General features: G+C 61.0%; 11 protein-coding genes across 11 annotated transcripts; 6 read left to right on the forward strand and 5 right to left on the reverse strand.

Moving 5' to 3' along the window:
- Positions 1 to 231: 231 nt before the first annotated feature.
- On the forward strand, positions 232 to 1501 carry ACA1_264180 (oxidoreductase, short chain dehydrogenase/reductase superfamily protein; the record flags this gene model as incomplete). Its single annotated transcript, XM_004341284.1, has 6 exons — positions 232 to 324; positions 406 to 708; positions 787 to 940; positions 1004 to 1079; positions 1171 to 1254; positions 1354 to 1501. The coding sequence occupies 6 exons, from the start codon at positions 232 to 234 to the stop codon at positions 1499 to 1501; spliced, it is 858 nt and encodes a 285-aa protein (XP_004341332.1).
- A 491-nt stretch (positions 1502 to 1992) lies between these two features.
- Positions 1993 to 3431, forward strand: ACA1_264190 (uncharacterized protein; the record flags this gene model as incomplete). Its single annotated transcript, XM_004341285.1, has 2 exons — positions 1993 to 2544; positions 2595 to 3431. 2 exons carry the CDS (start codon positions 1993 to 1995, stop codon positions 3429 to 3431), a joined length of 1389 nt encoding a protein of 462 aa, XP_004341333.1.
- Positions 3432 to 3564: 133 nt separating this feature from the next.
- On the reverse strand, positions 3565 to 4429 carry ACA1_264200 (uncharacterized protein; the record flags this gene model as incomplete). The annotated part of the gene is made up of 4 exons (XM_004341286.1): positions 3565 to 3674; positions 3757 to 3993; positions 4073 to 4223; positions 4304 to 4429. 4 exons carry the CDS (start codon positions 4427 to 4429, stop codon positions 3565 to 3567), a joined length of 624 nt encoding a protein of 207 aa, XP_004341334.1.
- Positions 4430 to 4662: 233 nt separating this feature from the next.
- ACA1_264210 (uncharacterized protein) lies at positions 4663 to 6393 on the reverse strand (the record flags this gene model as incomplete). The annotated part of the gene is made up of 1 exon (XM_004341287.1): positions 4663 to 6393. One exon carries the CDS (start codon positions 6391 to 6393, stop codon positions 4663 to 4665), a length of 1731 nt encoding a protein of 576 aa, XP_004341335.1.
- Positions 6394 to 6837: 444 nt separating this feature from the next.
- On the forward strand, positions 6838 to 8992 carry ACA1_264220 (uncharacterized protein; the record flags this gene model as incomplete). Its single annotated transcript, XM_004341288.1, has 8 exons — positions 6838 to 7237; positions 7300 to 7612; positions 7701 to 7782; positions 7874 to 8113; positions 8219 to 8297; positions 8359 to 8496; positions 8657 to 8781; positions 8864 to 8992. The coding sequence occupies 8 exons, from the start codon at positions 6838 to 6840 to the stop codon at positions 8990 to 8992; spliced, it is 1506 nt and encodes a 501-aa protein (XP_004341336.1).
- A 591-nt stretch (positions 8993 to 9583) lies between these two features.
- On the forward strand, positions 9584 to 11007 carry ACA1_264230 (ATP/GTPbinding-like protein; the record flags this gene model as incomplete). Its single annotated transcript, XM_004341289.1, has 6 exons — positions 9584 to 9645; positions 9799 to 9917; positions 9995 to 10143; positions 10234 to 10284; positions 10372 to 10626; positions 10783 to 11007. 6 exons carry the CDS (start codon positions 9584 to 9586, stop codon positions 11005 to 11007), a joined length of 861 nt encoding a protein of 286 aa, XP_004341337.1.
- A 146-nt stretch (positions 11008 to 11153) lies between these two features.
- On the reverse strand, positions 11154 to 13226 carry ACA1_264240 (DNA polymerase subunit Cdc27 protein; the record flags this gene model as incomplete). Its single annotated transcript, XM_004341290.1, is given in 5 exon segments — positions 11154 to 11232; positions 11311 to 11401; positions 11510 to 12855; positions 12869 to 13019; positions 13109 to 13226. 5 exon segments carry the CDS (start codon positions 13224 to 13226, stop codon positions 11154 to 11156), a joined length of 1785 nt encoding a protein of 594 aa, XP_004341338.1.
- A 1130-nt stretch (positions 13227 to 14356) lies between these two features.
- ACA1_264250 (uncharacterized protein) lies at positions 14357 to 16614 on the forward strand (the record flags this gene model as incomplete). Its single annotated transcript, XM_004341291.1, has 6 exons — positions 14357 to 14438; positions 14554 to 14628; positions 14890 to 15050; positions 15117 to 15382; positions 15463 to 15801; positions 15933 to 16614. 6 exons carry the CDS (start codon positions 14357 to 14359, stop codon positions 16612 to 16614), a joined length of 1605 nt encoding a protein of 534 aa, XP_004341339.1.
- Positions 16615 to 17166: 552 nt separating this feature from the next.
- Positions 17167 to 20369, forward strand: ACA1_264260 (tetratricopeptide repeat domain containing protein; the record flags this gene model as incomplete). Its single annotated transcript, XM_004341292.1, is given in 14 exon segments — positions 17167 to 17266; positions 17359 to 17458; positions 17582 to 17663; positions 17802 to 17891; positions 17984 to 18163; positions 18331 to 18402; positions 18528 to 18628; positions 18756 to 18897; positions 18989 to 19110; positions 19205 to 19308; positions 19415 to 19823; positions 19930 to 19963; positions 19980 to 20134; positions 20249 to 20369. The coding sequence occupies 14 exon segments, from the start codon at positions 17167 to 17169 to the stop codon at positions 20367 to 20369; spliced, it is 1812 nt and encodes a 603-aa protein (XP_004341340.1).
- Positions 20225 to 22295, reverse strand: ACA1_264270 (oxidoreductase, short chain dehydrogenase/reductase family protein; the record flags this gene model as incomplete). The annotated part of the gene is made up of 7 exons (XM_004341293.1): positions 20225 to 20613; positions 20714 to 20967; positions 21057 to 21439; positions 21535 to 21617; positions 21799 to 21901; positions 21983 to 22049; positions 22146 to 22295. Coding segments are annotated over 7 exons (1429 nt in total), but the record flags the coding sequence as incomplete, so codon positions are not given.
- A 261-nt stretch (positions 22296 to 22556) lies between these two features.
- ACA1_264280 (uncharacterized protein) lies at positions 22557 to 23283 on the reverse strand (the record flags this gene model as incomplete). Its single annotated transcript, XM_004341294.1, has 3 exons — positions 22557 to 22675; positions 22762 to 22887; positions 23004 to 23283. The coding sequence occupies 3 exons, from the start codon at positions 23281 to 23283 to the stop codon at positions 22557 to 22559; spliced, it is 525 nt and encodes a 174-aa protein (XP_004341342.1).
- Between the last annotated feature and the right edge of the window lie 54 nt (positions 23284 to 23337).

The following is a 23337-nucleotide window of genomic DNA, read 5'->3' on the forward strand; positions in this document are numbered from 1 at the left end:
GAACATTAGACAACGATATATGTCTCCCGCAGGACCAGCACGTTGCACATAGTTGTACATATCATCACTACACATCCTTCGATCGCCACCCGAGCGAATAAATCGTGAGGAATAATAATCGCTTGGTCACAAATCATTTATTGATCCTTCCGCCATGGACACAGCAGGCAAGGTGCGAGTGAGTGACTGGGGCTGTTGTGGGCTTGGTCGCTCAGTGGGAGTGTCGGGGGAATGCAGGTGGCCATCGTGACGGGTGGAGCGCAAGGTATTGGCCGTGCCTGCTGCCTCCTTCTCGCCCAGCATGGCTTTTATGTTGTGTGCGGTGTACGTGTCCCCCCCCCCTCTCCCTCCTCTCTTCCTGTAGCCGCTCTTTCTCACCTCTCAACGTTTGCTTGCCTCTTGCAGGACGCCAACGAGGAAGCAGGCCGAAGCCTGGAAGAATGGAGCACGGCTCAACAGCGGCAAGACGACCCAAGCAGAATACTCTTCGTTCCCTTTGATGCCTCCCAGGGTGCGATTCCCACTGGAGTGTTCCTTCGTGTGCGACTCACCACCGCACGCACGATCCAAGGAGCGGACTGTGAGCGCTTGGTCAATGAAGCCATCAACAAGTTCGGCAGGATAGACGTTCTCTTCAACAATGTGGGGATTCAGCCAGCCCTCGCCCAAGTGCCCATCCACCTCCTCGAGGAACAGCATTGGGACAGCGTATGTGTTACAGCACATGACCCATCCCAGTGCCCTTTTTTTCTGAGCCATCTTCTTCATCTTCCTCTGCGTCAACAGATCATGGACGTCAACCTCAAGAGCATATTCTGGATGTGCAAGTTTTGTATCCCGCACATGATGGAACAAAACAAGAAGTCGGATGACTGCTCCCAGTGCTCCATCATCAACAACGCCAGCATCCAGGCCATCAGCAGCCAGCCGCACGTGCCCGGTGAGAATTCCCGCTGCTGCCACTTCATCGTGATGTGCGCTCACTCGGGTGTCCTTTCCTCAGCCTATGCCGCGTCCAAGGGCGGCATCGTGGCTCTCACCCGGCAGCTGGCGTGCGACTATGGCCGCCACGGAATCCGGTTCGGCCCCTTCTTTCCTCCAATCGTACTTTTTCTCTACGAAGATCCCGCTCCTTCTATGGTGCTAGTCTCACTGTGCTATGTGCGAAAGCGTGAATGCGGTGAGCCCCGGCACCATCGCCACAGAGCTGGCCAGGAAGGCCACACCGGACTTCACCTACGTGGAATCCAACACGTGCGTGGCTCTCGCCCCATTTCGTCTTCCCGTTTTGCCCCGACCTCACCTCAACTCACGTCTGGTTGCTTGACCTCCTTCGATCGCCGGTGGTGACAGGCCGCTCGGGCGGGTCGGCGATCCCGACGACGTCGCTTCGCTGGTGCTCTTCCTCGCCGGAGAAGGCGCCCGGTGGATCACGGGGCAGAACATACCGGTCGACGGAGGTATCACCATCAAGGGCGGCTGGGCTCCTCTAGCGCCCTGACAGAGAGGCCGTGGTCTCCACCACTTCTCGCGAAAAGCAGAGAAAGCAGCTCCTCGGCCGAAGCCCCGAATAGAGCCGTTTAATTCGGCACTTACCAAAATAGGTTCGCGGATTCCAGCACCGCCACGACCCGCGGGTCTGGGACATTCATCTGGGCTCGTGTTTGGGCCACACGTGCGGCAATCCACGACCTCGATTTGGTGCAATTCCATATCCTCCTCTACACACCTTGTACCGCACGAGAAGAAGCAGTCGCCGCAGAGAGAGCGAAGACAAGCAAGAGAAGGAGGAGGCCAGTGGACAGCACAAGCCACACACTCAGCAGAAGAAGGTGAAGCAACGTAACCGCATAATAGGGCCTGACTCTGGAACTCACAGACTTTCTGCGTCTTCTCCAGTGCGCACAGCTACCGCTTTCGGTCGACGGCATACCCGTGAGTGAACGAGGCAAAGAGGCAAAGAGGCCACCCGCCCACTCGTTCCTGAAGAAGATGAGAAAGCAGCTGTCCACCACTTTCTCCGCGCTGGACGAGATCACCTCGACCAGCCTGGATCCCACTCCCTCGCTCGGCTCCGTCCTCCTGCGGGGCGACCAGTCGCGCATGGTCGAGTCCCTCCTCTCCCGCCTCGCAACTAATCCATCCTCCTCGGCTTCATCATCTTCTGCCGCCACATCCCACCACCATGCCGCGCCTCCCGCGCCTCACTCCTACTCTGACTTAGCGACCACGACCGGTCCACCTCGCCCCACGCCAGTGCCTCCACAGCTACAGTGGGCTCCAGCGGCCGCCATCTGCTACCCCTACCGCTCGCCACCGCCACAGCCGCACTACTACCCGGCCCCGCAACAATACCACTACCTCCCCCCCAACGCAGCACTGCCGCCTCTACAACACCACCACCAGCAACCGGCGCACATCATCATCCTCATCATCATCATCCGCAGCCTCAGCCACCTCAAGCACCGTCGTGGTTCATTCCGTCTGAGCCCCCGCCGGCCCACCAGGCCGTCATCTCGTCGCACGTACCGCTATTCGTCGATGGTAACCTGACTTGGGTCTCCTCGCACCACGTTGCATTGCAGCTCCCTCAGGGAATATGGCGCCCAACCGACGCCAGCATGGCCGCCAGCGTCGTGGGCGGCACGTCGTCGTCGTCGTCGCCATCTTCGCCCTTCACCTCATCGCCCTTCACCTCCTCCACGTCGTCGCTCCATGTCTTCTCCCCCGGCCGGTCCTCCTCGCTGGAGAACGTGGGCGACCTGGGCAGCATCGACGACTCGTCGGCCGTCGTCGCCAGCTTCCTCGCCGGTGACGCCAGCGACGATGACGGACGTGGTCCGTCGCCCGCGGGCACGCCGGCCGTGCGCGAGGAGAAGCGAAGGCGGCTCGAGAGCGGCGAACGCTCCACCAGCCCGATCAGCAGCGGGCTAGGCCTCGGCCTGGCTGCTCCCTACGCGGGTTGCATCACCCACGGCCACGGCGAGACCGGCAAGCGGAAGACGAGCGACCACAAGCAGCTGCAGAACGCGGCGAACGACTGGTTCGGCATGACCGACTCGCCCGATTCGGCCTTCTTCACCGGCTCGACGTCGTCGCTGCCCCTGCAGCTCTTCGGCGCCACCTCGTCGTTCTCGCTGTCGCCGCCCTCCTCCGGCGCCGCAGTCTCGTCGCTCCCTTCGCCCTCGTCTCCCCCGCAGCACTGCTTACCCACATACGGCGACTCGGCCGGCTCTCGCGATCCGACGTCGCCGTATGTGGCGCCCTCGTCTCTCTTCCTTCATCACCCTTGTGACAGGATCGAGGCGGCCGAGGCTGGGCCTACCGAGGAAGGATGGCCGTCAACGAACGAGGACGCTGGGACTCGGTCGTGTGCGTCGGTCCGCCCGGTGCTCGATGGTGGCCGGCCTCCAGCTGCCTCCTCTCCATAGTGTACACCACCACTCCGCACATACATGACTCTCGCCCTTGCGGCTCAATCGCACCTCTCTTGAGAACCAGCGAAGCACGAAGAAGAAGAAGAAGAAAGGAAGAGCTTGTTATGTAGGAATAGTAGTAGTAGTACTACGACTGTGCAGTCAACTGCTGTTTCTTCTCCAGGAGGGCCGTGTACGCCTCTTGCTTGGCCTGGAGCTTGCGCTTGACCGTCGTCAGAGAGCACACCACCTCCACCGCTCCAAACACGAACCCACCGTGGCCACTGTCAGCACAGAGCGCAATGCCAAAGTGGAAAGGATAGGACGCCTTTCTGCGTACCAGACTTGAACTCGGACTGGGCGACTCGCAGGGAAGGAGGCGGCAGCAGCCCGAACCAGTTCACGGGGTCCTTCCACCGCTCTCTGCCGTTGTCGCTCTTGGTGGCCTCGGTTGTGTCGGCACCTTCGCCCTTCGCGTTGCCATCGCCTTCCTGTTGTGGCTGCTGCTCCTTGTTCTTCTTGCTCTGCTCCTTCTCACCCGCGCCCTTGGTACGCTTGTGCAGCTGCGCGCCAGCGTCTGCCCACGACACGAGAACGGCGCGGTACGTAAGAAGAGGGCACGGCTCCAGCAGAACGAATGAAGGCTGTGCTGGCACCTTTCGCGGGCGGAGATGTTTCCTCTGCGCTGTGCTGGTCGGCTTCGTGATAGTGGGCGGTGGCGGTCATGCTGGCAGGATACTGCCGCTGCGAGAGCGTGTTCACACCAGCCCCCATCGCGTAGCGTGATCGCCCGAGCTCCCACCAGCCCTGCACCGTGTGGGATTGATGGTTAGGATTCGGAGGAGTCTCCTGCGCTACGCGTCGCGACGTGGTGGAGATGGGCGCACGTTTTTGAGACGATTTCCAAGATCGGCATGGAGAGTCTGGTACTCCGTGAACAGATCGAAGTAAGACACCAGCGCCTCGTCCAATTCCGTGTTCAATCGCTCCAGCTGATCTCCTGTGGCCTCCATCTTGTGAGCACCTTTCTTCTTTGATTTCTTATTTATTCGAGTTTCGTTCTTTTCCTTCACCTTTTCTCTTCCTTCATGAAATAGGCTGGGGAACTTTCAGCCGATCAGTGTTGGGCAGAGCTGAAAAAGGGACTAGTAGCACCCAATCGTGTTGTGTAGTATTGTGGTGAATGCTGTACAATTTAGTATTTGTTGGGAGAGCCTGTACAAGGGTTCGTTTGGAAGAGGACCAACTATTTGGTGAGGGTGCGCAGCTCCTCCACCTGCCGGTTGAGCTCGAACAGAGCGTCCTCCAGCTCGTCGAAGCCGATGAGGCCCCGGATGAGCTGCGCCGACGAGGCGTGGCTCGCCTTGGCCCTGGGGCTCCGCTTGGCGGCCGCCGACGGCTTGTCGGTCAACCGAAGCGCAGGTATGTCGGTGACCCTTCCTCGGTTGTTGGCCACCCGCCTGCCTCTCCCATCCTCCTCGTCCTCGTCTTCCGCCTCTTCGGTCTCCTCCTCGGCCGGCTCGATCTGCCTCGGCGGGATGCTAGGCCGTCGCTCGATCACCGTGATGCGCACCTCTTCCTGCTGCTGGTCCGACCCTCGAGTAGTCGGCAGGCCCACAATGCTGGAGTAGACGCGAGGCTCAGGTTCCTCGCCAGCGCCCTTCGGTGGTTCGATCTGCTTCTGCTTCTCCTCGAGGTCGACGTCATCCACCTGCCGACCCGATTCCACGTCCTGCTCGGCGGCCACCTCGTCGAGGAGCGCCATCGAATCCTTCATCGTGAGGAGGGTGGTGGCCTCGCGGCTCTCGGTGGCCAGGGTCGTCTGCTCCTCGCGCTCCGACGTGACGGTCGACCCGACCGAGGAGACCGCCTCCATCTCGCGCGGCACGGAGTGCGAGTCGATGTTGATCGGCGTCGCCTGGACTTCGGCGGGCCGGCCCAGCCGCGCCAGGATGAGCTCCCGCATCTGCTTCTGCTTGAGCAGCTTCTCGCGCTGGCGCTGCTCCTTCTGCTGCAGCTTGAGGACCTTCTTCTCCTCGCGCTCGCGCTCCCTGGCCAGGAGCTTGTCGATGCGCCGGAGCTCCTTGAGGTCCTTCTCCTCCTGCCGCTTGAGCTCCTTCTCCTCGCGCAGCTGTTGGATCTGCCTCTGCATCTCCTCGAGCCCCTCACGCTTCTTCTGCTTCTCCACCTTCTTCAGCTTCCGCTTCTCCACCTTCTGCCGCCGCTTCTCCTCCTCCACCTTCATCCTCTCCCGCTCCCGCGCCCGCTGGCGCTTCGACTTGACCTCCGCCTTCACCTCCGATGGTCTCCGCGACACTCTGCGTTCCTCTTCACCATCGGACGATCCATCCGCGTCGCTGTCATCGTCGCTGTCATCGTCGTCAGTCTCGTCGCTGGAATTCACGACGACGCATTCCTCGGTCGTCTCCTCATCTGATTCGTTCGAAGTTGAGGACTGCGTCTCGTCGCTCTCCTCCTCCTCCTCAAGCAGCTCCTTCCCACGCGCGGTCGGGGCGCGGTCGCCGCTCCCGCTTTCTTCCGCCTCGCGGCGCACCTCCTTCCGCTTGGAGTTGGCGGTGGGCTTCCTCGCTTTTCTTCTGCGGCTTCGGCTGTTCACTCGGCCGCTGTCGTGGTTGTAGTCCTCGGCGTAGCTGTCGTCGCCGTCGTCGTCGCTCTCGTAGGGCAGCGAGGGCCTGCGCTCGACCGTCGCCTGGGCCTTGTGGGCTCCTACTGTAGCCTCGGGCTTCTCGCGGCCGCCCGTGCGGAGGAACGAGGCCTTGAAGACGGGCAACGATCGGAAGGCTCCGAGCTTCTTCTTCCGGGCCTCCTGCTCGTCTCTGCAGACTGGCTGGGCCTCCTTGCGGGTGGTCTGTGGGTGGCCTGCGCTGTCGCTGCTGCTGCTGCTGCTGGGGCTAGCCTCGGCGCCTCGCAACAGCAGTAGGAAGGATCCAGCGCGGGCTCCTAAGCTTCTTTTCATCTGTGTGTGCGTTGTGGCACAGCTCTTTTCTTTATGTAGGTCGGAGTACGCTCGCACTGCAAGTTCTCAAGTGTACGTTGGGTGTGGCTGTAGTGTGCTCTCTGTTGCTTGTGTTTCGGTCTGGAGGTGAAATGAAAGGGGACGGTAGCTCACAAGGTCAAAAGCGGAGGTACTTCAAAATCAGTGGCGTGTGCCGAACCACAAGCGAGCTGCAGCCATCGAGGCCGTACATGAGCCCAGAAACTTACCAGAACAAAGCACGAAAAGCGGCACTCAGAGCGCTGTTGCACCATCGGGCGCTCTTCTTTGTTGAGCTGCTCGAAATTTCCCTCCGACTTCGCCCGAATCTTCTAGCCGACCAATCTTGTGTGTTTGCGAGGGCACGAATCCAACCGGCGCTACAGTGGCAAAGATTTTCAAATCTTGTTCGCAGATGCTCCGTGGATGCTGCGCGATGACGTTGAGCATGTGGAGGCCTGGACCCCACCGATCGAGGGGTGGCGGGCGCTGCTGATGGCCGCTGCCAGCGGCCTGTTAATGGTAGCCGTGTGCTTGCTGATCGTGATCCCCTCCTTCTACGCCAACCTCGATTCTGGCGGGGGCGAGCATGTGTGCCCAAGCCCGAGTGTCCTGCCGCCGCTTCGAGAGGCAGTGCCGTTCGATGTGCAACTGAATCCAGTAATGGCAGCGAAGAAACTGCCCAAGCTACAATCCTTCGCCTGGGCTCTCGATGGCTCGTCGGGGCGGTGGCTCCTCGTGGGTGGCCGCACCGGGGGCTTGCATGGCTTCCAGCCCAACGACTCCTTCCCGACCGCGCAGCAGAACCGCCATTTCCACGTCCTTGGTAAGACCACCCTCTTAGAGATGAATCTGCAACTGTTGATTGGAGGCTGAGCCGCAGTGCAGACCCGGGCCAGGGCTTTGCGAGCTGGAAGCTCAGCGTGCTCGATCTGCCCTCGGTGGAGCTTGCCGATGCGCTGCAGGCCACCAACGCGCTGCACATGCAGGACGCCGATCGGCTCTACGTGGTGGGCGGCTACGGCTACTCACGCACGCAGAGCGGATTCGTCACGCACGACCTGATGATCTCCATCGACGTTCCGCTCGCCGTGCGCGCAGTTATGGCGCAGAACGCGACGCTCTTGGCCAGCGCCATCCGGTCCGTGCGCGAACCGCGGCTCCAGCTCTCTGGTGGCGGATTGCAGAAGCTCGGTGGCTGGTACTTCCTCCCTCCCTCATGATCATCTCCATTTCTCTAATATGGCCCCTTCCACCCATCCCACTCACTTTGATCGCGCGCGGTGCAGGTACTTCGCCGTGCTGGGCGCCCACTTCCAGGGTATCTATCCCGCCCCAAACTCAAGCACCGCCTACTCGCCCACAATCAAGGTGAATCGCATCCCTCTTTCCACTCCTCGTCGCCCACAGTGTCGTGCTGACCGGGTATGCGCTTCTTGGCGCTTTGTGGTTCCATGTGAAGATGTTCAAGGTGGTGGATGAGCCGCCGAGCGGGCTCCAGGTGGTGCAGTTCCAGCAGCTCAATGCCACGGGGAACCAGGTGGAGCAGTGGCACAGACGCGACTTACACGTGCTCCCTGCGGTGCTCCCCGGCGGCCAGGAATTCGGAATCAGCGTGTACGGCGGCGTCTTCACGCCCTCGAACTCGCTTCCCTTCCTGTACCCCATAGCCATTACGATGCCCGACGGCGCGCACGTCCATGTAAGTCTTCCTTACTCCCACATCCTAAGTCTGTCCCACCAGGCACCCAGCGCGCACTCACCAGACCACACACACACACACACACACACGTTCTGCTGCACCAAGGTCAAGACCAACTACGGCTACCAGCAGCTGTTTTCCCAGTACGAGTGCGCCACGATGGTCACCTACGACAACGCCACGGGTACGGGCCGCCGTGCCGTGCTTTTGCTCCAGCCCCCGCCGCCGCTAACGCTTGCCTGCAGGTAGCTACATGACCACGTTCTTTGGAGGGATGGGTCTGTCATACGTGACGGACTGCAATGAGATCGTGCAAGACATCCGCACGCCCTTCGTCAATGTCGTCTCCACGATGACTCGCTTAGCCGACGGCACCATGACCGGTACCGTGCCGCTCGCACTTCTTTTGCTTCTCCACCTTCCGTTGTAGTGTGGTGTAGTGTGTGATGTAGTGCGTTGGACTGCGGTGTGTGCCCGCATGTACACACACACACACCGCCCTGCCTTGTCTGCCGTGCTCATCATCCCCTCACCACCGCGCAGAGCGAGTGCACGCCAAGTCCTTCTTGCCGGGGCTTCTCGGCACCAACGCAGCATTCGTTCCGCTGCCCGATGTGCCCCTTCTCGTTGGGGACGTGATCGATTTGGCCCGGCTCAAGGCGTTCAAGGTACTACCCCTGAGCCTAGAAGAGGCCTCTTTTTTCAAAGTTCTGATTGAGTGTCTTTTTTTTTCATTGCACTCCTGCGCAGACCGGCCGTTCGACGCTGGTGGGGCACATGTACGGAGGGATCGTGGCCGAGAAGCCTAACTTTGGGTCGACCGACGCCTCCGACCTCGTCTTCGCCGTCTACATCACCAAGCTGGGGGACGATAAATAAATGAATGAAACCTGGGCGTCGAACAAGGACCACACAAGCAGATCTTCAAGTTCGCCAGGCCAAAGCAGTGATGGATTGACTGCTTGATCCTACCACCCAAAAAAAAAGAGGGGGAGGGTGATTGCGTCAACCAGGCCTGGTGGTGAAGGGGAAAGCTCTGACAGGCGGGGAGGACTGAAACGCAGCCTAACAATGGTGCAGGTCCTCTGAGGCAACTCTCTCAGACCGGCCCTCTCGGCCCGGTTGGAGAGAACCTCTGGGGGTGAATGTTGTTACACACTCCTTAGCGGGTGCCAACTTCTATGGCCACCGCCCGATTGTATCTTGGGCTGCGCAGTTCCTCGCGCTGTCTCCCTCCTGGCCCTATTTTACTCTCGTTCTGATAAGTCGATGAACTAGTTTAACTACCAGCACCGCTCCCAGCCCCTCGTAAGGCCATCGAGCCGCACAAGAGGTCCCTCTTCCCGCCCTCCGCTGCCGATTGTGGTACACGACGACGCTTCACGAAACAGCGCAAGTGCCCGCCCTGGCGTTTGGAATGCCTAGAATGTCACGCAGTAAAATAATATCGCATATTCGCACAAAAGAAAGATGATGAGAAGGAGCGTGGTGGGCGCAGCCAGCACTCGAGTGGCGGGCTGGCAGAAGCGCGGGTACGCTGCGATGCAGCTGTCGCGCCCGGTGCTGCATGGTGGTCCACAGGGCCAGGGCCGCCCGCTCCCCAACAAGTACACACGCCCACCCTTTAATCTGTTGACATAAAAGAAAAGATTGCGGTTCAGCTGATGGCTTTGGGGGGGGGGCAGGATAAAGCTGCCCGGAGTGAAGGACATCATAGCGGTGGCGTCGGGCAAGGGCGGAGTGGGCAAGTCGACCGTCTCCACCAACCTCGCTCTCGCCATCTCCGCCCTCGGCAAACGCGTTGGTACGCACCCACTTGCGCCACCCCATGCCATGGGGCACACACTGATGGATGCGTGCTGCCGCGGTGCGGTGGTGCAGCGCTGTTGGACGCCGACGTGTTCGGGCCTTCGATCCCGCGCATGCTCAACCTCTCCGAGCAGAAGCCGCAGGTCACCGACACGCAGCAGCTGCTGCCGCTGTCCAACTACGGCATCAAGTGCATGTCGATGGGCTTCCTCGCCGAAAAGGTGCGCACCACTCTCTCTCTCTCTCTCTCTCTCGTTTCAGTCGGCCCTTCCACTCTGACCCCCGCTCCAAACGTGCAATGCGCGAGGCAGGACTCGCCTATGATCTGGCGCGGCCCGATGGTCATGGGCGCTCTGGAGCAGGTGCCCCCCGTCACTTGTCAGTCGCAGTTGCATTCTCTTACGACACGACCAACGACACGCACACGCACACGCTCGCGACAATACCAGTTGCTGCGAGCAGTGGCGTGGAACAACAACGGGGATGTGGACGTGATGGTGATCGACCTCCCACCGGGCACGGGCGACACGCAGCTGACGCTCACGCAGCGGGTGCAGCTCACGGGCGCGGTCATCGTGTCCACGCCGCAGGACATCGCCCTCGAGGACGCCCGCCGCGGCGCCAACATGTTCCGCAAGGTGGAGGTGCCCATCCTCGGCCTCGTCGAGAACATGAGCTACTTCGCCTGCCCCAAGTGCGGCGAGGTCTCCCACATCTTCGGCCACCAGGCACCACCACCCACCCACCCACCACCATTTCGTGTGCGGTCGTCCGCACTTTCAGCTCACCCGTGTGGTGCGTGTGTGTCGTGTGCGTGCGTGTGCGGTGGCGCGTGCGGTCATGCGTGTGCGGTGGAGTAGGGGGCGAGGCAGACGGCGAAGGAGATGGGGATGGATTTTCTGGGCGAGGTGCCGCTGCACATGACCATACGCGAGACCTCCGACAGCGGCCGGCCAGTGGTGGTCTCGCAGCCGTCGAGCCCGCAGGCCGAGGCCTTCAAGCACATCGCCCGGCAGGTGCTCGACAAGATCCAGGACCCCGCCTTCCGCAAGGACCAGGAGGCCCCGCGCATCATCTACTCCTGATGGGAGGTTGATGTCGTGTGGGGCTGATGATGATGAAAAAGAATGATGATACTTTTTTTTGTTCTGAGTTTCGTTCGTCTTTCCAGGGCGAGCGAGGCTTCCATAGCCTCTCGTTGCGTGCGCCCTCGGGGAGATGAGAGTGCGCGTCACTTCTTCTTGCCGAAGAAGTTCATGATGTTGCCCTGCGTGGTCCCCTTCTTCCTCGCCGTACTCGCGGTGGCCTCGCTGTAACGTACCAAACGTGGTGGAGTTAGCGAATGCACGGGCGCTGCTGCCTGGGATTGGTATTGAGGGGAAACGTACGCGTTCTTGGTGGCCTCCTCCTTGATGGAGAGCAGGGCGACCGGTGCCGGCGTGTCGTCGTCGGACACCTCCTCCCACACGTCCTCGGTGACTAATCGGGGCGCGAGTCATGTGAGCCCTCCAGCATCAATCATTGTGCGTGTGCGTGTGCGTGCGTGTGCGTGTGCGTGTGCGTGTGCGTGTGCGAAACGAGACGAACCTTCGAATCCCTTGTTGTCCGTGTACGTGCGCTCGCGTCGGACCTTCTTCTTCCTTCGCTGGCCGGGCACGTACTCGGCGGGCTTCGCCACGCCCTCCTTCCGCTCCACCGCCACGGGCTTGGCCGCCGCCTTCTTTTTCGTCTTCTCCTGCTTCACGACGTTGTGGTCCTGTTCCTCGTTCTCCTTCTCCCCGTCATCCTCCTCCTTCTCTTCATCTGCTGCCGCCTCCTTTCGCCCCTTCTTGGCCGGCGCGGCCTTGGCGGCACGCTTCTTCTTCTGAGGCTGGGCCTCTTCCTGCTCCGCTTCCTCTTCGTCCTCCGGCTCCTTCTGCACCACCCTCCTCCTCTTCGTCGCCTTCTTCTTCGTCGTCATCGCCGTGCTCTCCCCGTCTTCTGCGCCATCTTCTTCATCGCGCTTCGACTCCTTCTCCTTTTTGATGGCCCGGGCTGGTCGGCCGTTAGCGGCTTCACCCTCTCCTTCTCCTTCGTCGTTTCCATTGGCGTCGTTGTCGTTGTTGTCGTCGTCGTCGCTCCTCTTCCGCTTGCCCTTGCGCAGGCGCTGCCGCTTCGTGGTGTCGGCCTTGGCCTTGGAGCTCTCAAAGTCCATGTCATCGTCGTCCTTCGCGGCCGCCGACCTCTTCCGCTTCTGCTTCGCCGGCGGCGGCGCGGGCTTCGCCTCCTCGGCTTCCTCCTCGCCGCCCAACAGCTCGTCGAGCTCATCCGTCTCCGCCGGCTGGACCTTCTCCTGCTTCACCTTCTGCCTGGCCTCGCTCTTCTCCTCTTCCTCCTCCTCTTCCTCTTCGCCCTCTTCCGCCGCGTGATCTTCGTCCATCTTCTCCTTCTTGGCGAAGAAGCCCTCCATGACGCGGGCCTTCGAGGGGCTCGACGTGCCCTTGGCCGGCTTCCCGGCCTTGGCGTTGGCGATCAGCGTCTGCGTCTTCTCCTCCTCGGGGGCCTTCTTGAAGAAAGACGTCATCTCCCGCGCGCCGCCGGGCTGCTTCTTGGTGGGCGACGACGCGCCCTTCTTCCCGGCGGCGGCCGGCTTGGCGGGGGTGGTCAGACGCCCGCCGGTGGCCGGCTTGGCGGTCTTCTCGGGCGAGCTGGGCTGGCTCGACGCGTCGTTGGCCTCCTCCTTGGGCTGCACCTTGACCTTGACGGCCTCCTTCTTGACCACAGGCGCGGGCTGTTGCGGAACTGCGGCGGGCGGCGGCGCGCTGCGCTTCTCCGTCCCCGCGAGAAAGTCGATGGCGCTCCACCTTGGTCGCGCCATCACCATCACCGCCGCCATGACGTCAGCACCATCACCATCGGGGAAAGGGAGGTACGATTGATTGATGAACTCGGCGCTGGGCGAGGTACCGGTTGGTGGTGATGGAGTTGTCCGGCTGGGTGAAGAGGGCCTTGCGCTGCTCGTTGTCCACCGACCACAGGTGGGCGCTGTCCTTGGGCAGCACGGCCTGTACGCTGTAGACGTGCAGCGAGAAGACGGGCTTGAACTGCTTCTTCGTTTCTGTTGGTTACGTTTGCGTGCGCGCGCGAATGGAGGTTAGCCCAGGGCAATCAGATTGCGGTGCCTGCAGGGCACAATGAGAGCCCAACCTGCAAGCTTGGACTTGGCGACGAGGGTGATGGTGTGGCCGTATCCCTCTCTGTTGCCGGACAACAGATAGATGGGCTGCACCTCTGAGCCCTTCTTCTCAGCAAAGGCGTACAGCATTCTAACGTGTGGGGCGCTTTGGTGAGCGAAACAAGAGAGAGCAAAAAGTGAAACCGAATCCAGGATCAAGGGCCGTACTGTTTGGCAACATTTGAAGGCACAGACAACTCATTGCTGAGCCATGTGTAGGTAATCTGGGGGCGAGGGCATGAGATTGGGCGGCCATAAGAACGGGAAGGGGAACGCACGGTCTTCTTCTCCTCACAGACCCACGCCTCCAGATTCCCAAGATACATTTCATCTTCCGCCATTTCTACAAAAAAAGGTGTGACGATTTCGCGGCATTAGTGGTTTGATCGTCTGCACAACCAGGCAAGGAGGACACCCACCCTATTTCGAGGCGCAAATGCGAGCGGGGATCGACGGAGCCAAGGTTCGAGATGCCAATTGCGCAGCTACTTTCGGACGGCTGGCTCTTCCCGCCCTTTCCTTCTGTTGGCGCAAATTTTGGCGCCAATTGAAATCTCAACTTTAAAAAAAAAGAAAAGAAAAACAATAGCCACCGAACTCCGTCGTTGTGCTCGGGGTCATGTGTCCACCACGCGCGAACGCTCACCCGGACATGCTGCGGTTCGTTCTGTTCGCAAAGAGCTCGTGAGTAGAGTAGAGGTGCTGGTCGAGGTCAAAACTGCGGCTCAAGCTCGAAAGGCCGCTTCTGCTGCGGTTACCTGCAGCCCTTTCTGGGATGTAACATCCTGGTTGATCGCCAGCCAGGCTCGCAATAGGCTTAAGTAGGTCAGATCGCATGTTGTTGAAGGGTCCAGGTGTGTGTGCAAGTTTATGTGCGGGGTGGTGGCTGTCAAGAAAGGAATGTGAAACACTTTGGGTGGGTGAGATGGTGTGGACAAAGGGATTTGGTCACAATTGGGAATTCTCGTGAGGGCGCGCGCTGATTGGTGCGGTGGTGTGGGGTTTCTGGTTGGGGCTGCGGCCTGGCCAGAGAGTTACACAGACCAAGAAAGACGTTGGCCACAGCTCAAGAAAAAAGAGGCCAAGTAGAGAACTACTACCCCCAACCAACGAGAGGGCACGCAGACACTCGTAGACCGATCGCACCTCTGCTGTGCTGCATTCCTCGTTGCTGCTGCCCCGTAACCAGGACCCGGCCCCGCACTTCCTCTTCCACTACCATGTCCCTCCCGCCCAACAAGACCCCACCGCCTCCGCTCCGCCACCTGACGACGCTCTTGCCGTCTGCGCACCCACCCAATGGTACTACTCCACCTCTGCCCGGTTCCTCAGCCCCGAGTGTGTAAGCGTGGGGGGGGGAAGATGAATCTTGTCGTCAATCTGGATGGAACGGAGCTCACACCACAAATCTCCGCAGATGGACACCAAGACGCCGCTCCCGCTCCTTCTCTTGCCCCGCTCCCGCCCCCGCCCACACTCTTCTCAATGGCAGGTAACAAACAAATTCCAAATCTTAGACTTGGTCGCGCTCCCTCCCTCGTTCTACTCGACTCACAAAAGCGCCGGTGGTCTCGTGACGTTGGCCACCTCCCAAATATGCTACACACGCCCTGATACCTGCAAGCTGAATTCTCTGCATATTCTTTGCGTGCCGCCACGCGAGCCTCTCTGTGCTTGGCATTTTGGGCGAACGTGTGCCCCCTGATTCGGGTTCTAACCGTATTGCACGCACACGTTGTGGACAAATCCACAGGCCTGCCCGGACGCGGCTATCCGTTGCCTCCCGGCTACCCCACACCAAGTGGAGCTTCGCCTATGCAGACACTGCTGATGGGACCGCCTGGCGTGGCGCCAGCCAATGTGCAGCAGCCACATCCGCAAGTTGTGCAGCAGCTGATACAGCACTATCTGCTCGTACGCTTCCGCTCTTCTTCAGACGTTGTTCCTTGCTTGGAGCCTCGGCCTGAACGTGTCGTACAGCAGGTGCAGGCTCAAGCCCAGGCGCAGATACAGGCGCAGGCACAGGCGCAGGTCCAAGCGCAAGTCGCGCAGGTCCAGGCGCAGGCCCAGCAAGAAAGGAAAAGCAAAAGCGACTGCAGCAGCAGCAGCAACGGCAACAGCAAGAGCAGCAGCAGAAGCAAGCGCAACAGCGCAAGAGACAGACCGAATTGCAAAACCGGACGGTTGACCTCTCGAATGGCGACAAACCCGCTCCGCCCAAACCAAGCTCGGCCGACACGACCAAGGTGCCTCACTCCCCGTCATTTTGTTTGCTCAGGTGGTTCGTATCACTCACGGACTCGCCTGCATGCAATCCCCCGTTCAGCCTCCGTCTCCTCCATCGCGGAAGAGGCCCTTCCCAACATCAAAGGGCGCTGTGGCGCCTCCTGATCGGCCACCGAAGTCAGGCGCCTCGAGCTCGAGCAAGCGACAGCGCGCAGAGCCTGGACCGAGTCCGTCCATCGTTTCCCTGCACAAGATGCTCGCCAAGCTCACTCCTCCGCCACCGCCTACATCCACTTCATCATCGGCACCGGCTCCATCCCCGCGTACGTCGTCTTCATCAACGACCAAAGCAACATCGGCTGTGCCAGCGAAGACGCCGCTGGTACCCAAGCCCGCGAAGACAGTGCCAGTGCCCCGCGCGCCGTCCGTCAAGCAACCGGTACGCCGCCGTACCCACCACGACAAGAAGGCCCCGGCTGACCCGGCTCGTGCCAATGTGTGTTGTGGTTCATGGGGCAATCTATAGATTCAGCCCCTCAACCAGCGCCGCGTGTTCGATCCGGTCTCGAGGAGGAGAATCGTGATGGAGCACGGCGTTGGGACGGGCAAGACCTTCTTCCTGGAGATGGGCATCGCCGTGGTGAGCGACATGCTCAAGGGTATCAACTCGGGCGAGATCAAGCAGGTCTACGTCCCGCCCCAGGAGCTGGTCGAGGCCCGGAAGCGGAAGGAAGAGGAGGCGGCCCTGAGGAAGAAGCAGAGCGCCGAGAAGGCCAGGATCTACCGGCAGCGCGAGAGGGAGAGGAAGATCCAGCAGAGGGAGGAGCGGCGACGGATAGCCCGCGAGCGAAAGCAAAAGGCCAAGGAGGACCGACTGGCCAAGGCCGAACAAGGCGAGGAAGAGGAGGAAGACGAAGACGACGAGGAGGAGGAGGAAGACGAGGAAGATGAGGCGAACGAGGGAGAAGAGGATGCCATGGAGGAGGTGGGCAAAAAGGCGGAAGAAGCTGGCGATAGCGCTCCAGAGGACGCCGAAGCCAACGACGACATGGAAGAAGAGGAGGAAGTGGCCGACGAGCTCCCGCGGAGGCGAGGGCGACCTATAAAGAAGCCTCAGCAGCAGCAGCCGAAGGCGAAGGAGGGTGCCGCGCAGGAGCGTAAGGGAGACGACCAGGTGAGACAAGAGGAGCAAAAGGAGGAGAAGGTGGCCAACCCGCCCAAGCGAGACAGCTGCGCTGAACTCGGAGCCTAAGTGCTCCTCTCGCTGCTGCTTGCGACATATTTCGCATTCCAATAGTTTTTCCTTGGCCATTTGTTTTTTTGATTTTTGGTGATTTATTTATAATTGTGGAATTAATCGATCGCAACGATGTTGGCGCGCGGTGGTGTGACTCAACCCGCCCTCCAGCGGATGAGGCTGGGTGTGATGAGCGGAGGAAGCTCCTTGCCGCGATTGGGGACAAATTCGGTTGTGTGTGGCCGAAATGCATCGATTCCGCTGACGCCGGCGAATCGAATTCATCTTGCATCGACCGCCAAGCAGGCGGGCAGACTGGCCACCGTTCTGCACGCCACGGCTCGTTCTTGCAAAGTGCCGCAGCAGATCATCTTCCCCATCTTTGCCAATCGCGGCTACGCCACATCCACCCAGGACGACATCAACCAGCGACAAAGGACCGCTCGATTCCACGTACGTGCTCCCACAGTGCCTGCACCTCCCCTCGAGACGGCCACTTGCTCACTGCGACCACTACGACCACCTACGTGGGGCCTGGTTGGCGGTGGGCAGACCTTCGAGGCGCGCATGATGGCGGAAGAGGGCAAGTGGCAGCAGGCCATCGAAGAGTACAACAGAGCCATCGACGCCGTGGCCAGCGACCCCGTACCGCTCATCGAGCGTGCAGGTGCGTAGCGGCAGCATGCGCCCCTCCCGCAGCAGCTCAGCTGAGCCATGCATGCGTGGCACTCACCCTCCGCGCCACCTCCTGCGCCTCAGAGGCACACATGGCCCTGCAGGACTTTGATGCCTGCATCGCCGACAGCCAGAAGGCGCTCAAGATGCTTCGCGGGTCGAACGACGCCGAGCAGCGAGCAACGTACGTTGCCCACACCCGACGAGGGTATGCGAGTGTGTCCCTGACTCGCAAGCTGTTCTCTCTGCGCTTGTCGTGTGTCGTGTGTCGTGTGCGCGTGTGCGCGTGTCGCGTTCATTCGCGCAGGTGCCACGTGCAGATTGGGTTGGCCTACCTGGCCATGGAAAAATATGAGAGCGCCCGCGACGCATTCAGGCCTCGCTCAAGGGTAGGACCCACTCACTCACTCACGCTCTGCTCTTCCTGGCTCCCACCAGCACACAGAAGCTGACGAGACCGTCTCTGTGCGCGTGTGCGCGTGTGGTGTGTGCTTCCTAAAACAAATAATTGATGATAATCGACAGAGCAAAAGGACGAAGAAGTGGAGTCTCTGTGGAAGCGAGCGTCCATCATGGCGCAGATGAAGTTCGTTGCCCGATCGACGCCCGCTCCCGATGTACGCCTCTCCACGACCTCCTCCTCCCTCTCGATCCCACGGCTCGCCGTAGCGGGCTGCCTGCCTGATGTCGTGCCTTTTCTGATGCGCAGACGGACAAGGAGTTCTACGCAAAGCTGACGGAGGGCCACGCCATCTCCGTGCGCTCGTCCAGGGACCCCAAGACGGAGGAGACCCGAGGGCGGGGCGTGTTTGCCGACAAGGACTTCCAGGAGGGCGAGATCGTCTTCGTCGAGGAGCCCCTCGTCTCCATCGCCGATTCCATCCACGAGGTTTGGCCCACACACACCACGCACACCACACACACCACGCACACCACGCACACCACACACACCACACACACCACACACACCACACACACCACACACACCACACACCGCACGCACGCACGTACACGTCAGCTTATACTCGATTTCCTTTCTGTCTCTCCGATGATCAGAAACTGTCTCATTGCGAGCACTGTCTGCGTCCGCTGGTCGACGTGGAGTTCCTCGCCGATGACGAGCTTTCGGTGCGTGACCTCTGCTCTCGTTTCTTCTTCCTCCTCCTCTTCCCGAGAGAGAGAGAGAGTGGTGTGCCAGGGCGTTGAGCGCGTGGTTCGCTGTGTCCTGATACTTCCCTGCCTTCCATGTCCAGGCCGAAATCAAGGGCCGGCTTACGCCCGACTTGATGCAGCAGATCACCAGCAAGCTCGGGGCCGAGCTGCCGCCCATCGACCAAACCGAGTGTGTCAAGCAGTACGTGCATGAACCCCCTTCGAGTGTGTCGTGTATCGTGTGTGTCGTGTGTCGTGTGTCGTGTGTGTCGTGTGTCGTGTGCGGCGGGCATCCCAGTGCCAACTCTCGCCGCCACGACCACGTGCAGCTGCGGGTGGAACTACTGCAGCACTGAGTGCCGCGATAAGGCGTGGCACGACCACCACGAGGACTCGCCGCTGTGCAGCACCGCGTCGTTGTCCGCCTCCAACGCCCTCTCGGAACACCTCGACGCCTTCCCGCACACCCAGGTACGTCCCCCCTCTCCCCTCCCCTCCCCTCCATCGCACGCAATGGCTCATCTGTGGCTTCGTCGTCGTCGTCGTCTTCTTCGCCTCATAGGGAGCAAAGCAAGGCGGCAAGGAGCTCACGCTGCTGATGGTCAAGCTCCTGAACAAGCTAAGCCTCGAGAGGAGACACCACAAGGTGAAGCCCGACACCATCTTCAACGAAGACCTGGACAGGTACGCACCACACACACACACACACAACGCACAACGAATCACCTCAGTGTGTGGGCTTACGCTGAGTGATATATGACTGCTGGGACGATGCCAGGCTTACGTACATGGCCTACATCTCGGAGGCTCCGCTGGTGCTGCCCGAGCACGAGAAGGAGCGGTACCAGCTCATGCGGACGCTCTTCCCCTCCCTCGGCGAGCGTACGCGCCCCTCCCCCCCGTTCCGGACCCACCGGGTGGGTGGAGAGCAGAGGCCCACAGGCCTAAAATGACTCGTTGGGGGGGGGTGCGCTGTGTGTGGGTGCAGTGCTGACGGAGAAGAACTACATGCGGCTGCTCTCGACCATCAACCTCAACACGATGACGGTGGAGCTCCACCAGCTCGGGGTCAAGGTCGTGGGCGACGTCATTGAACGACCGCATGACAACCACGACGACCACGACCACGACCACGACACGGTCCCGACTGTGGGCATCACCACCACGAGCACGGACCCGGCTGCGAACACCACCACCACCACGAACATGAGCACCACGAGCACGGCCCCGGTTGCGGTCATGACCACCACGAGCATGGACCCGGCTGCGAGCACCACGAGCACCACGAGCACGGCCCCGGCTGTGATCATCACCACCACGAGCACCACCACGAGCACCACCACGAGCACGGCCCTGGCTGTGACCACCATCACGGGCACGGGCACGAGGAGCACGAGGTGACCGTTGGTACGGACATCGCCCACCCCCACGCAGACGATCGTCTGAAGAGTCTGCAAACGGACTGAATCGATGGACTGCGCGTGCTGATGTGCGGCGCACCAGACGAGGACGCGGAGACGGGGGTCCAGCTGGAGCCGTGCGTGAACGAGAAGGTGACGGTGCGGGGCTCGGCGATCTACCGAATCGCGAGCTACCTCAACCACAGCTGCGACCCGAACGTGATGGCCCTCTACCCGCACCTGGCGGGCCACGTCACCGCCTTCATCGCCGGCAAGTCCATCAAGAAGGACGACGAGCTCTTCTACAGGTACCCCCCTACCTCTCCCACCACCTCTTCGCCACAAAACCGCAATGAGCGCGCGCGCGTGTGCGCTGACGCGTGTCGTGTCGTGTCACCGGTGGGCTATCGAAGGTACGACAGCACGACGGAGAACCTGCACGAGCGGCGCAAGAACCTGCACAAGCTGTACCACTTCTGGTGCAACTGCTCCCGCTGCCAGGCCGAGCTGTCCAAGGCCTGGACCAGCAAGGGGCTCAATTAATTGAGTCGCGGACCACCCTCCAACCACGCCACCATGGTCTGCCTGAAAATCGTCATATCTTCCGTTTATTCGTCCTTCTTGTTGCCCTTGCCCAGGATGATGGAGCGCATGAAGGGGCCGAAGGGCCGTCATGATGGCCCACGTCAGCAGGTCGCCGATTTCGTCGGGCGCCAGGCTGAGGAGCTTGTACAGCCCTGTGTCGTAACCCACGAAGATCTTCGACTCGGGCATCTTGGTCAGCACGCTTTGCGTGTGCGACGTGTCATGATTAGCACGACACCAGCGACTACACCACACACGACACGACACGACACGACACACGACACGACACGATGAAGACAAACCTCAGTTCCATGGCTTCGGCAACGGGGTCGCCGGGAGGGAAGGAGAGGGCGAGCTTGGCCAGCACTTCGTTCTTCTGCTCGAACTCGGCGTGGACCTCGCTGACCATGGCCGGGTCGAGCAGCTCCTCGCCCTCCTCCGCGTCCTTGAGCTGGAAGTCCTTCACCAGCCGGCCGAAGAACTCGGTCTTGAAGGCGCCCGGCTGGATCACCACCGTCTTGATGCCGTACCTGCGCAGCTCCACCCTCGCGTTGTCCTAGAACACGCACGCATGCCACGTCAGCATTCCACATCGCAACGGGCTGCGTTGTGTGTGGTGCGGTGGTGCGTGAGATGGGCGCATACGGCGATGGCCTGAACGGCAAACTTGCTCGAGCTGTAGGGGGCGGTCTCGGCCATGGCCGCGCTGCCCACGACGCTGCTCACAAACACGACGCGCGGGGAGGCCCCCTGCTTCGCAGCCGACTTCAGCAGCGGAAGGAAGGCCTGCGTGACCGCCACCACACCGAACACGTTCACTGCGACAACCACGACCACGACCACGACCACGATGACCATGACGATGACGATGACGACGATGTGAGCGTGGGCAGCTCGCACAACATGCAGAGCCGAGGAGGGTGTACCGTCATACTCCTTCTTCCACTTGCCGAGGGGGACGGCTTCCAAACGACCGGAGACGGAGTAGCCCGCGTTGTTGATGACTCCGACCAGGAGCCCATTGCCCTCTGCGCGCACGAATCACATGAACACACACGCGCACGCCCAGCGGCACATCAGCGAGCGGCCACGAGGGACGCTGGTGGGAGGGCAGGTAATGTACGCTGGAGCTTCGCCGCCACTTGGTCCCTCGCCTCCTTCACCGAGGCCACGGAGGCCACGTCCATCAGCACCACATGAATCCGCCTGCGCGCCCCGCATTCACACGACACGACACGCACACACACACGCATGCACACGCACACGCACACGCACACGCACACGCACACGCACACACACACACACACACACACACACAAGACGACACACCCAACATTGTCAGACGCGTCCCACCACGGCCGTTGTCATCATCGGAGCGAGATGGTACCGGCGGATGGCGTCGGAGGCCGCACGCTTGAGGAGAGATTCCCCGTCGCTCTCCCGCCGGACCGTGGCCACCACGTTGATGCCGCGCGACGCCAATCGGAGTGCTGCGCAGGCCCAATTTAGGCCGGGGAGGCTTTAGCTCTGTGCAAAACCAAAGATGTTTGTTGGGAGGGGGGGGGAGGTACCGCCGAGTTGGCCGAAGCCGGAGGAGGTGCCCGTAATCACCACCCACCAACTGCCGTCTGTCGGCACCTGGGCAGATGGAAGATGGAGTTGAAGTGAGGTGCGGTGGTGTGAAGAGAGGAGATTAGATTTAATCTCTTTATTACAAATTGGGCGAGACCGGACCTGATGCTGCCACTTGTCGAGGACGAAGTAGCGGAGGAGCCGAGCGAGCACGGCGGAGGAGACGAAGATGAAGAGGAGGACCCAGTTGCTGGGGTAGAAGAAGTAAAGCTGCAGCCCCGCCAGACCCCAGAACCACAACGACGCCCTCATCCTGCGCCGCTCTCTCTTGTACAACACAAGATGAAGACTTTGTCTTCGGCTTTTTGTAACCACACAGCCAATCGCGCCACCACAACAAGAAGAAAAAGAGGGTTGTTCTATTGGTGGTGGCGATGAAGGTGGGTTGACCGACCAGTTCTAACTGGTCCGAGCGGAAAGAGAGCCGCGGTTTGTACAGAGGTGGTGGTGGTGGTGATGGTGATGGTGGGGGGAGTGGGTGGGGACTGCCCGTCAGCTTGGCTGGGGAGATCGTCAGACGATGAACTTCTTGGCCAGGAGGCGCTCCATGCGGGAGGCTTCCTTGGCGGCCTGCTCCTCCTCCTTCTGCTTCAGGGCCTCCGGGTCGGCCACCACCTCCACCAGCGCCTCCTCTGCACACACGCAACGAACCGAGTCAGCGCCGCCACCGCCACCACCACTACAAGGCCCACGAGTCGAGGGGTAAGGGCGAGCGCACCTTCGGGGTGATTGGGGCGGGCGCGGTGCTCCACGACGGGCTCGCGCTGCTGCACGACGGGCTCGGCGTGAACGGCGGCCGCCGCGGTCTGCTGGTGGTGGGTGTCCTCCCTCACCACGTTCTCCGCTGCTCGCGCGAAAGAAAGTAGCCGTTAGGCGCCCAATGATCAAAAATTACGAAAAATAAAAAGAACGAAAACGAAGAATGATAAAGAACGAAGGGGGGAAGGGGGGGGGCAGTACGAGGGGGGACGGGCTTGGCGGCGACGGGGTCGGCCCACTTCTTTGCGGGGGCAGGGGCGGCGGCGTGGGCGGTGGTGGCCTTGCCGGTGGTGGTGTGCATGGAGCGGAGCAGGCGGGCCTCCTCCTTGGTCATGCCCTCGAGGTTCTCCTCGAGATCGGTCGTGTGTCCGCGCGGGCTGATGGGCACCTTGCTCGGGTGGGCCGCCGCTTCCTTGCGCTCGCCACCGCCACCGCCGCCCATCGCCCTCATCAATCGCGCTACTTCCGCATCATCGGCCATTGTTGCTGTTGTTGATCTCTGTGAGATTGATTGATTTCTTTGGATGTGTGTGTG

This window comes from Acanthamoeba castellanii, assembly GCF_000313135.1.
Source record: "Acanthamoeba castellanii str. Neff unplaced genomic scaffold scf7180000084770, whole genome shotgun sequence".
Classification (NCBI taxonomy): domain Eukaryota; phylum Discosea; order Longamoebia; family Acanthamoebidae; genus Acanthamoeba; species Acanthamoeba castellanii.